We start from the raw sequence: 14,390 nt of genomic DNA on the forward strand, positions 1-14,390 counted from the left end.
GCTAATTTTGAAGTGTCCTGAGCAAGTGTGTGCAGTGGAGGACTGCAATCTGTTAAGACAGCATGGAATTGTGGAAATTCTGTCTGTCTTGTAGGGTATTAATAGTTTTGCACACAAATCAGACACTTGGACAACAATGTTCTGTGTGGTGCTTTGGCTCTTATGCCAATGAAAAAGTATTAAGGGTATACTAAGAGGTGGAGGTATGGAAAGCCTTTGCAACTTTGTTACAATACCAGCACAGATAAAGCCAAGAGGCTGTACAGATCCAAGATCTTCACAGCCGAATTAACCTCCCTGGTGGTATGCGTATTAAGTATTTTTAAATGTAAAAGCGGTACATTTAAAAATACTTAGTATTTTACATTTCCCGCCTGGTCCCGCCACCCAGCCACACGCTCATGAGATGCCCGGCCGGCAACTGCTTTCCCTGGCCTCGCGTCCCCTACGTTCACACGGCGGGGAAGCAGATGCTGGCCGGGCATCGCCAGGTTACACAGATGATCGGCGGGCATCCCCAGGGGAAGAAGATCCTGGGCATCGCTGGAAGATGCCGCAGGCACTGTTGGAGGACAGGTTAGCTGTTCAAAGTCCCTGGCAATTCCACCCCGAGTGTGGCCTGGGGTTACCGCTTTTGGTATGGATAACTCAACCCGAGCCACACTCCGGATTACGGATAAGGAGGTTAATAAGGCATATCGTTTTGCAAGAATCCATACATGAACTATGATTACCTTGCAATTTCTGAAATTTTGCATAAAAAAGAAAACTTTAGTTGTGCAGGTCATACTAATCACTGAGAAGGTAAATTTGCAAATAAAGAAGTATTTTGGACGTTGGATATGCTGTTGTTGTTTGTCACCTTGGTATGAAAATGTAACTGCTACCACCAATACATTTTTTCACAGTAAAGCCTAACAAATACTGTGCACATCCCACACAATTACCTTTCGCCTTCTCTGGACCACACTGGGGTTTTAGGAACCTGAGCTTCATAGTACTTAGACGCTCTGTAGCAAAAATCACTGCAGAAACACTGAAAAGATATTATTATTTACAAAACCATACATTTAACCTAAATACAATTTATAGGATATTTCAAACAGCTTAAAACCATTTTTTGAAAACATTTAGCCAGTTTATTTTATTATTGGAACCTAAATACTGAGTCATCTTACATTACTTTGGGTATGTCAATGTTATTGTGTGACTAGAAGTCAGAAGGCATGCTGTTTTCACCCATTATTTTCAATACAAGTTCATCATAAAAAAGTATCCACTTGTCACACCAAGTAACATAGTAGAGAACAGAAAAGTTTAGGAAGAGAACTTTGTAAAAAGGTTGGATAGGAAAAATGAGGTACTAACTATTGTAACAGCATTAATATGATCATATCATCATATGTGTATAAAAAAAATGTAATATACATATTTTGTAGTCAGCCCATATGTGACAGCAGATGCTGATGATTCTCACAAGATACTAGTATGCTACATATAATGTAATCAGAATTTGTACAGCAGAGGGTGGCTGAAGTAGCAGGGGGCTGGAAATAATCCTTTAGTTAGTAAAGCAGTGATTTTAAGCCTAGGGTTTGGGAAAAGTTGTTGCAAAGCAACAATCAGATAGGAAGAGGTGAGACCAGTACTGGTAGGCTTTGCATCAGTACAAATGTGCTGGCAGTTAACATGCCATCATTGCTGTACTACGAAGAGGGCAGTACAGGTAAAAGGTTTGGCCTCACAGTGTGCTGCTTCTTGTTAGCCGTCCAAATCATCATATTACAGCTGTGCCCAAGTCCTGCTGTAGCTGTGTGACTGTGTCAGACCCAATTATGCTGTCTGGCAGCGGTCTCTACATCACAATCTACAATCTTTTGTCAGGTAAAACAATATTTATATGTACTTTGTGTATTTAGTGGTTTGCTGGAAGCTCAGCTATAATGTTCAACGGAAAAATAAAAGTTCTGCTTCAATTCATTATTCTATCATGGAAATTACCTTTCTTTCCGTGATGTCATAAACCTTGTTTGTTCTAGTAGAAATTTTGAACTTCTGTTGGGGTACCTATGAAAACAAAATGTTTGAGGTTATACCATTCAAGACACAACAAAGTTTATATTAATAAAACTTAACCACCTGGGCGGTTAGCCCGAACCTGGTTCGGGGTAAGAAAACTTGCTACAATCGTTTACCCTGAATCAGGTTCCGCGTAGCTAAAAATAGAAACACGCGTTACAGTGCAATCCGATTGTCATACAACATTGTATTACAATCGGATTACAACTGAAAAAAAATACCTACCTTGTCCACGCAGCTCCTCCGGAGTAGTCTTCTCTCTTCAGTCTTCACCCGGCGTTTGCAGTGACGATCTCTGGGGTTTCCCAGGTGACGTCGCTGCAAGCGTCGGTGCGGGCGGGAGGCGGGGCGGGAAATTCAAATCACTTTGTATCGAACTCAATACAAAAAAGCAGTATTGAGTCCAATACAAAGAAATCTTTATATAATTGTATGAAAGAATTAGAACACTCAGCGTTCCTCCTCATTCCTGATGATGTCAGTGCATACGCCCGTCGACGAGGGTCGTAGCAGGAAATTCAAATATTTTGTATTGGATTCAATACAAAGTCCTGTATCCAATCCAATACAAAATACAAAACATATTTATGTGGTTTTGTCTATAGGTATGTGACAGACTCTGTTTTAAAATTTACCACACTAGGGAGGTGTTTTATGCATTCTTGTTTAGCTGATTCTTGTGTTTTTTATTTAATTTTATTATTAAAGTTATTTTTTTTTTTTTTTTACATGATTGTGTGTTTCAAACTTTATTATATTCAGGATATCTACTAGACCCTTGTTCGCACATATTTCTGTAAGTTACAGGTCTACAATTTAAAAAAAAAAATTTCATGAAAAACAGTGTACCGCTTTTGGTAATGAAATCCAGACATCAGTGAAACGCCCAGGTGGTTAATCGGACTAACATGTAAACATATATTTTATCCTAAGGAAAAACTGTCATAAGAGGACATTAAAAAACACCACTGCAGACCTCTGCTAGTTAAATGTAAGATATCTGGCTGTCCAATTGCTTTGACTTAGAAACTTGCTGGCTCACTGACTGCATAATAATATAGTGATAGGGAATTCTGACAATTGCTTGACATTTATTTGCTGCATGTTTGTTTTAGGTCATTGATTCTGAAACAACTGGCAGTTTTAGGAGGTCAGTAACACCCCCAAATTGTCTCTTATTACAAATGTTTTCCGTTCTCCTATACCTTCTAGACTATTTTTTGGAAATGAGTACACTATATAAAATGTTGAATATATGCAAAATTATAGTAATATCATAACTGTTTGTTTTGAAAATACAAAAAGTTATATTTCATTTGTCTGTGATGAAAAAGCTAATGTACACAGTAAGAAAGGGAAGCTTACATTTTGAAGCATCTTATTACATATAGGGTATCCACATTGCTTGACAATCGATCTTTCTTCAACAACATCCTTATAATGAGATGGAGAAATATACTGTGCCTGCAAAAGATGAGGGGACAAATCTGTGTTTACATTAGCATTATATATATAGGCAGATTAGGGAAGATATTTATAACTAGATCTCTTCAGAACGGTTGCGTTCATACTTTTGCTAGCATATTAAAGGGAATGAATGTAATACAAAAAACAATATTCTACTAAAATGCCATTTTCATTCAAATGTTTTGACAGATTCTTTTCTTAGCATCTGCTAAGATATTTAAATTTTCAATATCTGCTTCTGTAGGCAGTTCGCTGTCCCTTCTGGAAGTCTGCACTGAGACTAAAGCAAAGAAACATGAGTTCTAATGAATGTAATGTGCTTTTATTACAAATGTATGTTAAATAATCACAATGGGGGTTTTATCCAATGTCTGGTGTATACTAAAGGAATAACTCTTGAATACAGGAAACCTGTATGCAGCCAAGAAAGTGGTAATGAACTCATTCAACCTGTTAGATACTTGAGGTGGCCAGAAAGCAGAAAATCAGTGATGTTTCAAGACACTACTGGAAAGGTATAGTGTATGTCTAGACATATATATATATATATATATATATATATATATATTTTTTTTTTTATTCGCAAAAATTATTTCTCTTAATCATTCCCCTTAAATTTTATTTTAGGCTTTCCGTGAACCATTTTGCCAATTTGCATTTAATTCCAATCCAATACAACAGGAAGTGGGAGGAAATCTTCATGGATGCGGCCCACAGTTTAGACTCACAAAGTGCTACAATTGTACAAAAAAAGTTACTGATACTTACACAGTCTAAAAGGAAGTCAGCTGTGATGTTGTTTTCTAAGAGACGTTCAACAATCTGGTGAGCTCTTTTCTCAGTTTCGACCTTGTTTCTAATAGCACGTTCTAGAGCAGCTTTTCTGTGAAGTTAAATAAAATACCCGTTATTATTAAAAATATATTCTATTTACATTGTTCATACCAAGTGAATCCACTCATAAAACATTCACACTTGATGTACAGATGACATAGTCAGAAACAGAATACCAGATTATCCAGATCCATATAAACGCGAATGTCAAAAGGAAAAATATTTGGGTTCTGCCCTTCTTGATAGGATGAGTATATGCAATGTTGTACAGTTATCTTTACTCTGTGATCAGTGTGTGTTATTTCTGTTTTGCCTCTAACATTAAAGAACTGAAAAATACCTTACCTCTTTGCTGCATCCTCGCTTTTCAAGTCACTGATCGGTACATTACCTAATAAATTATATATATATATTTGTCAGCAAAAAATTAACATACCAACAGCATCTTTCACTTTAAAACCAGAAATTGAAATTCCAAATTGTTTCTTAGACATACTAAGGACATAGTGAAACATCTAAATAAAAAAGAAAAGTGCAACGTGCCAAAGCGTGATAATTGTAGTAGAGTGGAGAATGCAGGGCCTGCTTATTCTGAATCACTCCTTTCCCCATATATTAAACACACTTAAAGGTCATATTTATAAAGCAGAGAATATGACTTTCACTGAACATTTACCATATTATTATTATTATTATTAAACAGGATTTATATAGCGCCAACATATTACGCAGCGCTGTACATTAAATAGGGCAAACACATGAACCTCAAAGATTTACCTGCAGTGAACATTTGGTAAATTCAAATGCTTTATAAATATGCCATCAAGTCAGTCATTCTCAACTAGGTTCCTCTGCTGGTTGTTAAAGTAGAACTAAGCTTATAAGTGTATTGTGGGGTTCTGCCATAATCAGCAAGTATGCATAGAATACTTCCTGGTTATACATATTTACCCTGTACAGTGGGTCCACAAACGATGACTGGTACAGGACCTGACAAATTCCTCCTCCTCCCGATCAACAATACAAGAAAAGTCCTCCTCCTGCCCCCCAATACAAGGGACGCACTCCACCTCCTCCTGCCCCCCAATACAAGGGACGCACTCCACCTCCTCCTGGCCACCAATACAATGGACGCATTCCTCCTCCTCCTGACCACCATTCCTGTCCACCAGTGCAAGGGATGCATCAAGAAACTAACTCGCTGGCTTCTGGTGGGTTTTTGTTAAAGATCTAAACCAGAGGTCAGCAAACTTTTTGGGCTACTAGGTCATTTTAGGAGGTCAAGAAGGCACACTAGACCGGACTCTCTGTTGAGTCCTGCGTTGATGGCTCCGCCCCCACCAGGAACGCCCCTGAATGGAAATCCCTCTCCTCTGCAACACATAGGGAGGAGAGGGAATGTCCCCTCACCCGGGCGGCTGAAGTGGTAACGCCGGCCGGGGTAAATAGGGAAAGGGAGGCATAACAAGGATGCTCAAGAGCCGCGGGTTGCCGCTCCCTGCCGGAGGGAGGCGGGAGTTTGCTGACCCCTGCTCTAAACTGTACGATGCATCCTCCTCCTGACCACCAATACAAGGGACACACTCCTCCTCCTCACCACCAATACAAGAGATGCATTCTTCCTCCTCCTGACCACCAATACAAGGGACACACTCATCCTTCTTCTAACCACCAATACAAGGGACACACTCCTCTTCCTCCTGACCACCAATACAAGGGACACATTTCTCCTCCTCCTAACCACCAGTACAAGGGACGTACTCCTCCTCCTAACCACCAATAGGAGGAGGATGTATTCCTCTTCCTGTCCACCAGTGCAAGGGATGCATCTTCTTAAGAAACTAAACTCCTTGGCTTCTGGTGGGTTTTTGTTTAAGGTCTAAACTGTACCACGTATCCTCCTCCTGACTACCAATACAAGGGACACACTCCTCCTCCTGATCACCAATACAAGGTATGCATTCTTCCTCCACTTAACCAACAATACAAGGGAACATTCCTCCTTTTCCTGACCACCAATACAAGGGACGCATTCCTCCTCCTCCTAACCACCAATACAAGGGATGCATTCCTCCTCCTCCTGACCCCCAATACAAGGGACGCACTCCTCCTCCTCCTGACCCCCAATACAAGGGAGGCATTCCTCCTCCTCCTGACCCCCAATACAAGGGACGCATTCCTCCTCCTCCTGACCCCCAATACAAGGGACGCATTCCTCCTCCCTCTGACCCCCAATACAAGGGAAGCATTCCTCCTCCTCCTCCTGCCCACCAATACAAGGGACACACACCTACTCCTCCTAACCACCAATAGGAGGAGGACGTATTCCTCTTCCTGTCCACCAGTGCAAGGGATGCATCAAGAAACTAACTCCCTGGCTCTTGGTGGGTTTTTATTTAGGCTCTAAACTGTACGACACATGCACCATGTAATTTAGGACTCGGCACAAGTTACTTCATCCAATAACATACTCCTCCATGGAGCCGGCAGGAAAGATGGCGCCTTCCATGCATCTGGGGCTACTGCACAGGCTAATTATGTGCTATGATCCACAAGTATTCTATGCATATTTACTGATGATTAGTCTTAAATTTAGTTTAGGCCCTTATTAGGTAGGAGGAAATGGTTTAAAATTGCTCTATATCATGTTTATCTTTTTGTTGTTTTAATATGTTTTACCTGCCTGGGGGTAATCTCAAGTGTGACGCAGGGTTAATCCTTAGTATCAAAAGCGGTAACCCCACGTGTGGCTGAATTGCAAGGGAGTTTTTAAAGCAGACCTAAATTTGACAACCCTTTTATGGAACGTAAAAATTCTGTTTGTTTTTTAAGTGCAATACCCTTTTTAATATTAAAAAAAGGGTGCAGCACCGCCCCCTATTTTTTTATCACCTAGGCGATCCAGAATGAATGGAGCCCAAAACCTCCCAGGATACCTAAGTCACACATCCCGGGAGGCTCTTGGGTGCTTCTTCTGCACATACGTGAAAAGAGAAAAATTTGCCGATCTCACGTATGTGCAGTGAGATCGGCAAGTTTCTTTTCCATCCTACACCACCCGATCTCGCACCTGGGTGGGGTGACGTAGGAAGAAGAACCCAGAAGAAGAACGTAGGTGACGTAGGAAGAAGAACCCAGCACGGCGGTTTAGAGACGGATGCCAGGACGACGTAGGACCTGATGGAGACCTTCGGACTGTTCGACTGCGCTGCGGGATTGAAAGTTAGTGGATTTTTTTTTTTTTTGTTTTCAGCGTTTTTCAGTTTACTTCCTCTTTAGTCTTACCTGGTCCCCACGTGCCCGTTGCATCCCTGGCATGTGAACGTTAGGGACGTGAGGCCAGGGGACGAAGATGCCCGCCGGGCAGTGTGAGGGTGCGGCTGTGGGGCGAGACCAGGCAGAAAATGTAAAATATTAAGTATTTTTAAATGTACCACTTTGACATTGAATAATACTTAACATTCAGCCCACAAAGTTGGTTAAAGATGTTAAAATAAATGATTGAATCAAGTTTTAAACACACAGAAATGTTCTTGTTTCTAATGACACCTTAAAATCCCCTCTGTGCCAAAAAGTTCTACAATATTGTAGTCTTCTGTTTGATAAAATATTTACTGATTTATGGCAGGAGGTCACCAGACACAAGTTTAGTTCCAATTTAACAACCAGCAGAGGACAATGACTGAGAATGACTTGAGGGCATATTTATAAAACATTCACCAAATATTCAACGCATGTCAATCTTTAAAGGTCCCTGTGATTCCAATCGCATTACCAGCAGCATCACAGTAGGAAAATACAAATTGTAATGCAGTGCAGGAGGAGACGTTTAATAAACTAATAATACTAAGATATAATAACAACACTCCCCAGGAGACATCTCACCCGGACTCTTTATAAGAGGCTGGCGGGTTTTGTCGGACTTTCTCCGCTCCGCCATGGTTCGCCTCGCAGTGTTTATGGACTTCCGTGTTTGTGCGTTCCAGGCCTCTATTGCGAGTTCTAGACATGCGCAGTAAACTGGAAGTGGTCATTGCAAGCCTCCATGCATAGTTTCAGACATGCGCAATAGGCTGGATGAAGTCAATGCACGCCCCCCACCATATGCATATTTTCAGACATGCGTAGTAGGTCGTACTATGCGTTCCAAGCCTCGTTTGTGTAGCCGGAAACTGATTGAGATGTGGAACGCACAGCGGTCCAAGCCTGATACAGAGAGAGCTGTATGTGTTCTCTGTGACAGTGCAGCTTCTTCTATCCAAAGGCTGAGGAGCCGCACACTACAACAACCATCATTTCCATTACCTGCAGGAGATAAGAGGAAGCAGAGCTGTGTAGTCATCGAACAGGGAGGCCATTCTGAGATTTTCACCATGCATAGTGAGGAGCAGAGCCATCTCTACCCATAGGACTGGTATGCAATTAATTATTTTCATGTAGCTGCACCTATATTCCTTTTATAATTACACCTTATGCTAATTGAAAGTGCTAAATGCTGAATGAATGACATTTATCTTGCTAGAACTCTGTGTATCATAAACATTTTCCATTGCAGCGGATCTCATTCAGCCTGGTCCTGACTACTTCCTGTCTATATGCATGCGCTCTCCTGTGATAGGTGACATGGCAGTTCATTATAGTGGCTCAGGATAAAATAAATTAACTTTCTGCTGTTTGCCCAATTCCCCTGATCTAAACAATGCCACCCTTTCCATAGATGCGGTGTTGTCCCTGACCTCTTTTAGCCGGGCGCACCACCCAGCACTTTTTTGTAAACACCCGGACAGTTACTGAAAAGTTGGGTCAAAACTGCCACCTGCCTACAGCTCCTTTCCGCCCAGCTTAAGTTAAGTTCTTTCTGAGATCCAGGGGTTATGGTTCCTTTGTTCTGATGTTCCTGCACAGATCTATAGACTTTTATGGGTCCCCAGTCATCTATGGAACATCTATGAAAGTAAACATTCACACCTTTACCTTCTGATGGAGGCATTTATTGAGGGTTGGATACGTTAGGTCAGAACCTGAGGGCTAACAGGACAAGTTTTCTTTACATTTATCCTTACCCTTATGTTTTTTTGTCCGATTTCTACATACTGTACTTCTTGTTTTGGCTAATACACTTTATTGTGATGCAGTTGGAACACAGACAGAAATCTTGAGGTCCTAAACCTTAAACTGTCAGATGATTGTTGTCTGAGATGAGCGATTCTGCAGGCTGCTACTTGCTTGTCCTCCTCCTTTGTAGAACAGAAAAGTACTGGGCCTGATTTATCAAAGTTCTCCAAGACTGGAGCAGATGGAAAACCCGAGTAATCCAGCAAACCTGAAATGGATGTGATCCAGGATTGAAAACATTTGTCAAAGAATAGCAAATGGTTTTAAAGTTTGCTGGATCACTCAGCTTCTCCCTTGGTAGTCTGTCTTCTCCAGTTTTGGAAAACTTTGATAAATCAGCCCCATTGTGTGTACAGTGCTCATCGGTCAGTGGAAACAATCACAAAACATTGTTTCCATCAACTGTGATCTGATGTGGCTTCACACACGCCACTAGAAATTGTATTTGTATGCTGTTTCTATGCTCACTTATTGAGTTTTGTTGGGTTGGCATACAGACTTAAAGCTAGTTCACTCTCTTTTTAAAAGTAAATACAATGTTTTGTCTCATCATAGTATATTTAACATATTTTATATACAATGGTAATAGTGCCAAATTAAATCTGACCATTTAATTCTATTCTCAGATTCCCTTGTCAGCTTCAGTACTTGTACCTTCAGGACACAATGGCAGCTGATCTTCAAGTCCTAATTCAAAAATTTGTAAGTATTGCCAACTTCTCATTAAGTTGTAGATTCTCTTCATTTTCTGAGTGGATAACAGCAAATGGGGGTGCTAGCAATGAGCTTTAAATAGCTAACTCAACTGTTCCCTTTCATTGACTTCTATATTGTCCATATTATAGTGTCTTTGATATTGGCCAAAAATTGGCTTCCCCCTAAAAGAAAAAAACAAATTGGTCGTAAGCTGGATACACACGTGCAATAATTGGACTGCACGATGCATGACTGAGTGCTGTACATATAGCACCGTTCTGCTGTATGGAGTGGGGAGGAAGAAAACGATGGAGCGGCACCCCGCTGCGCACTCTCCCCCTTCGCTTCTATTACGATCGTCCAGCGTCCGTGGATCTGCCAGGATGGTTGTTTGGACGATGGATGACGGGCATTGTACACACGGCAGATTCTCATCCGATATCGGACGAGAAGCATTGCAAGTATGTACATAGCCTTAGACTGTGAAAGACATATGACGATGGTAGGGACATTAGATTGTGAGCCCTTTGAGGCACAGCTAGTGACGTGACTATATACTATCAGAGCCTAGGAAAATGTCTGTATTTCATGATCTTTTATAACATCTGTATTTCACGATATTCCATAATGTCATATTTTATGTTCTTCCATCTAACATCTGTAATGTCCCTTTTTCATAATTCCCTATAATGTCTGTATTTTAGGGGTTTGGTGTGAAATTTTTTAAGCAGGGTGGGAAGAACAGCTTCTGTATTGTGACCGAACTCTTCAGTAACCACTCCAACAGCCGGGTGGTGCGCCCAGTTAAAAGGGGCTGGGGAGAACACTGGGTCCATATTCTTCCTCAATCTTTTTGTCCATATTTCAGGACTTTCAACACCTTCCAAATTTCATGGCTTTCAACACATTATTATCACATGAGCAGCACACTCATCCATATTAGCTTACAAGTTCAGTCCCTAATATATTATGGAGCATGAATAGTCTGGCAGCTGTGTATGCCTAAATCTGTGTTTGAGATTGGACAAATGTGTACATCAGCTTGAAGAAAAAAGAAGGGCTCTGGAAATATAGATTTGTGGTATTCTCAGTTAGGTTTGATAAATGTATATTCATGTCCTTTATGTGCAGAAGCATCCAGAACCATAAATGTTGATGATAACAGGGAATGTGTTTAATTGCACTTCACAATGGAGCATACTTTGGTGAAATATACAACATTTTGTGTATGCCAGTGTCCCATTTATTGAATCACTTACATGAAGCACGCTGCTTCATGTAAGTGCCCTGTACAGTGTGGCCCAGGGCTCCTATATGCATACAGATTGTGCATTCACTTTTTTCTTTCCCCATTGCTCTTGTTACAATAAAAAATAATTTGATTTATTTTTATATTGATTGTAAGCTTCTCTTGAACAGGGACTGATGGTAAGCATTATATTTTGTATGCAAAAAATGACATTCAATTTTTTTTCAGCAAAACCTTTCAGAAGATGATCTAAAAGAAGAAGACACAAATGTGTTTCTGGTGTCTTGTCAGAAGTGCCTAGAGGAGGAGGAACTGACAGCAGTGCTGGAGATAATCCAAGATGAGAAAAACCAGGTCAGATGTGATAGGATTATGGGAATCCTAGAGTAATATAACATTGTGTTTGTGAAGCATGGGCATATGGCTGATGGTATATATATATATATACAAAATCAATATGTATAAACAACTCACATGTAATCCCCCCAGATGTCTACTTCTGGGGGGATCGCCAGTAACTGAGCAAAAATAGTATATGCAGCATTGTACAACTCAGAATTAGGTACTGTTTCTGGCAACCCGCGTATACGAATATTATTGCGTCTGTTGCGATTCTCCGCGTCATCTTGCATTAAGTACAGCATCTGAATTTGGGCAGCCTGACGTTCCAGGACAGCCTCGTGAGACAATAGTTGAGAAGAAAGTTCCGCACATGTGTTCTGAAGGGTGTTGGTAGTACTGGAAACCTGCTGTAAGGTCTGCTGGATATGTAAGATACACACTCAACGCTTAACAATTTATATCTTCTTCTACATCAAGTTGCCCATGGAAAAATTATTTGCACAGAATAAACAATACAAAAATTTTCCAGCAAACAGAGGCTTTTGTTGCATACATTTGTGCATTTCGCACTGTCATGTATGTGTGTGTGTGTATATATATATATATATATATATATATATGTTTTAATAAATAGTACCAAATCAAAGCATTATCTGTAGTCCAACTATGAAGATGGTTTGTGTGACATCGATGTCACAGCATTGTGCTTTTATGAACAATGAAGACTTCACTGTACTAGTCAGTAGGGGCCTGGTCACTGTTGAGTGAACTTGTGTACTGTGTGGCTGCTGAATTCAAAACAAGTGACAACATAGAGTAACAAATGTCTATCGAATTCTTAAGCAGGAACAATCTCCACAGAAACTATTCAAATGATTCAGAAGGCTTTCAGGGGGAAAAAAAGTGTGGCACAAACTCTTGAAAGATGGTTGAGAATCTGTTAAATGTGATTCATTCCCTGGTAGGCCTGCAACAAGCAGAACACCTGAGAATATTGAACGGGTATGGTCTGCATTCAACAAAGATTGGTATATGACAGTGCAAGAACCTAAAGCTGACATGAGGATTAAAAAAAAAAAATACTGTGCCCAAGATTTTGAGGCAGGATCTTGGCATAAAATGTGTCATGACAAAATACGTCTTGTGGTTTTCGCTAACAGAGCAGAAGAAAAATCATTCTGCAGTTGCTAGAAATGGCTTCAAATCGCTGCCAATGAACTACCAAGATCACTACCAAGATGACTCCTGTGTCTACAGCTATGATCCAGATACAAACGCCCAGTCATCCCAATGGAAGTCATCTTGTTCTCCACGCTTAAAGATAGCATGGGAAAATGACCTAGATGGCTCCCCCCCATCACCCACACAACCTAGAAAAAGTCTGTATTTCAAGATCTTCTATAACTTGCATTTCAGACCCTTCCATAATTGTATCCGAATTATATAAATGTATCCGAAGAGAATGCCTGCAAATATTCCCCAGAGTCAAAGAACATGGTCCAGTAAAACCATCTTTGTCCGGTGACTGCCTCCACCAGAGAGGCCGTGAGGCCTTCCATCAATTGCATCTCATTTATACCCTCAAACAGTTGTGCTATACGGGGGTCCCTTGCAGTGCCGAAATATATGCTCATGCAGCATCAATGTTTCAGGGTTCATAGATTTGGCAACCTGCAACTTTTCAAGTCAGACCTTATATAACAGTGATTTTCAACCACTGTGCTGCCACTGAGGGATCTTCAGGTGTACCTTGGGAAATTTTCCAGTTACCATTGTTGAGTGTCTGTGAGAGTAATGTAATACTCTTCCATGTCAGTGTGTGGCAGTAGGTAGCTTAATTGCCTTGTTTATTCTTAGAGTATTCTTTGTAACATTTTTGATTTGTGGTGTTACGCAGGATTTTTTCAATGTAAAAAATGACCCGTGGCTCAAAAAAAGTTGAAAAACACTTTTTTATATAGTATAAAAAAAAGTATGGTATGCAAAATAGAGTTGGGGCAAAGCTTCCAACACTGCTGCAAAATTTGGCCTGACATTTTGACATCAATCAGCTTTGATCAAAAAAAAGATTAATAGGCCAATCTATCTGCCCCATAAACATAAATAATTACAAACTATAAATGGAAGCAAAGCCTTTTTTTTTTTTTTTTTCATCAAAGAGATTTTTTTAATCTAAAAATATTTTATTAAAGTGATGTGCAACAAAATCAGAAATCATTTACCATGGATGTTCTGATAAAGAAATACAGCTGTGTCTGTAAACAACAAACTTGGCTCATAATTCTGGTGTGGTTGTAGGATCATACCTACTAAGTATTGTCCTATCTTCCACCGCCCCTCTGAATGACTATTTTAAAAAAATATATTTGTTTTTGTACCTAAAGCTGTTGTCACATGAGTGCAGGATTAGGGAAACATCAGTAGTGCTGGTCAGGGGTTGTAGATAGAAATGTCTTACTTTATTTGGGAAACTTGAAAATAAAAAAAAACACAAAAAAACTTGTGGGGTGGAGGATAGGGGGAAAATAGGACACTCATGCATCCCATATTTTTTATTTATTTCATGAGGCAGCCCATAAGTAAATACTATAATTCCTATTAAGTGGAA

General features: G+C 40.2%; 2 protein-coding genes across 2 annotated transcripts in view; one reads left to right on the top strand and one right to left on the bottom strand.

The window, feature by feature from the left end:
* Positions 1-8,389, bottom strand: part of RPAP2 (RNA polymerase II associated protein 2) — a 39,944-nt gene extending 31,555 nt beyond the window's left edge. Inside the window, exons 1-6 of the mRNA XM_072419884.1 lie at positions 8,266-8,389; positions 4,726-4,771; positions 4,315-4,429; positions 3,445-3,543; positions 2,002-2,067; positions 948-1,036 (exon numbers count right to left, since the gene is read on the bottom strand). Of these exons, the coding sequence (XP_072275985.1) occupies positions 948-1,036; positions 2,002-2,067; positions 3,445-3,543; positions 4,315-4,429; positions 4,726-4,771; positions 8,266-8,320 (470 nt within the window). The 5' untranslated portion in view covers positions 8,321-8,389. The remainder of the gene's footprint in view (positions 1-947; positions 1,037-2,001; positions 2,068-3,444; positions 3,544-4,314; positions 4,430-4,725; positions 4,772-8,265) is intronic.
* Positions 8,390-8,541: 152 nt separating this feature from the next.
* GLMN (glomulin, FKBP associated protein) overlaps positions 8,542-14,390 on the top strand; it is a 34,545-nt gene continuing 28,696 nt past the window's right edge. Inside the window, exons 1-3 of the mRNA XM_072419885.1 lie at positions 8,542-8,794; positions 10,122-10,197; positions 11,669-11,794. Coding sequence (XP_072275986.1) covers positions 10,162-10,197; positions 11,669-11,794 — 162 coding nt within the window. The 5' untranslated portion in view covers positions 8,542-8,794; positions 10,122-10,161. The remainder of the gene's footprint in view (positions 8,795-10,121; positions 10,198-11,668; positions 11,795-14,390) is intronic.

This window comes from Pyxicephalus adspersus, chromosome 8 (genome assembly GCF_032062135.1).
Source record: "Pyxicephalus adspersus chromosome 8, UCB_Pads_2.0, whole genome shotgun sequence".
In the NCBI taxonomy this organism is placed as follows: Eukaryota; Metazoa; Chordata; class Amphibia; order Anura; family Pyxicephalidae; genus Pyxicephalus; species Pyxicephalus adspersus.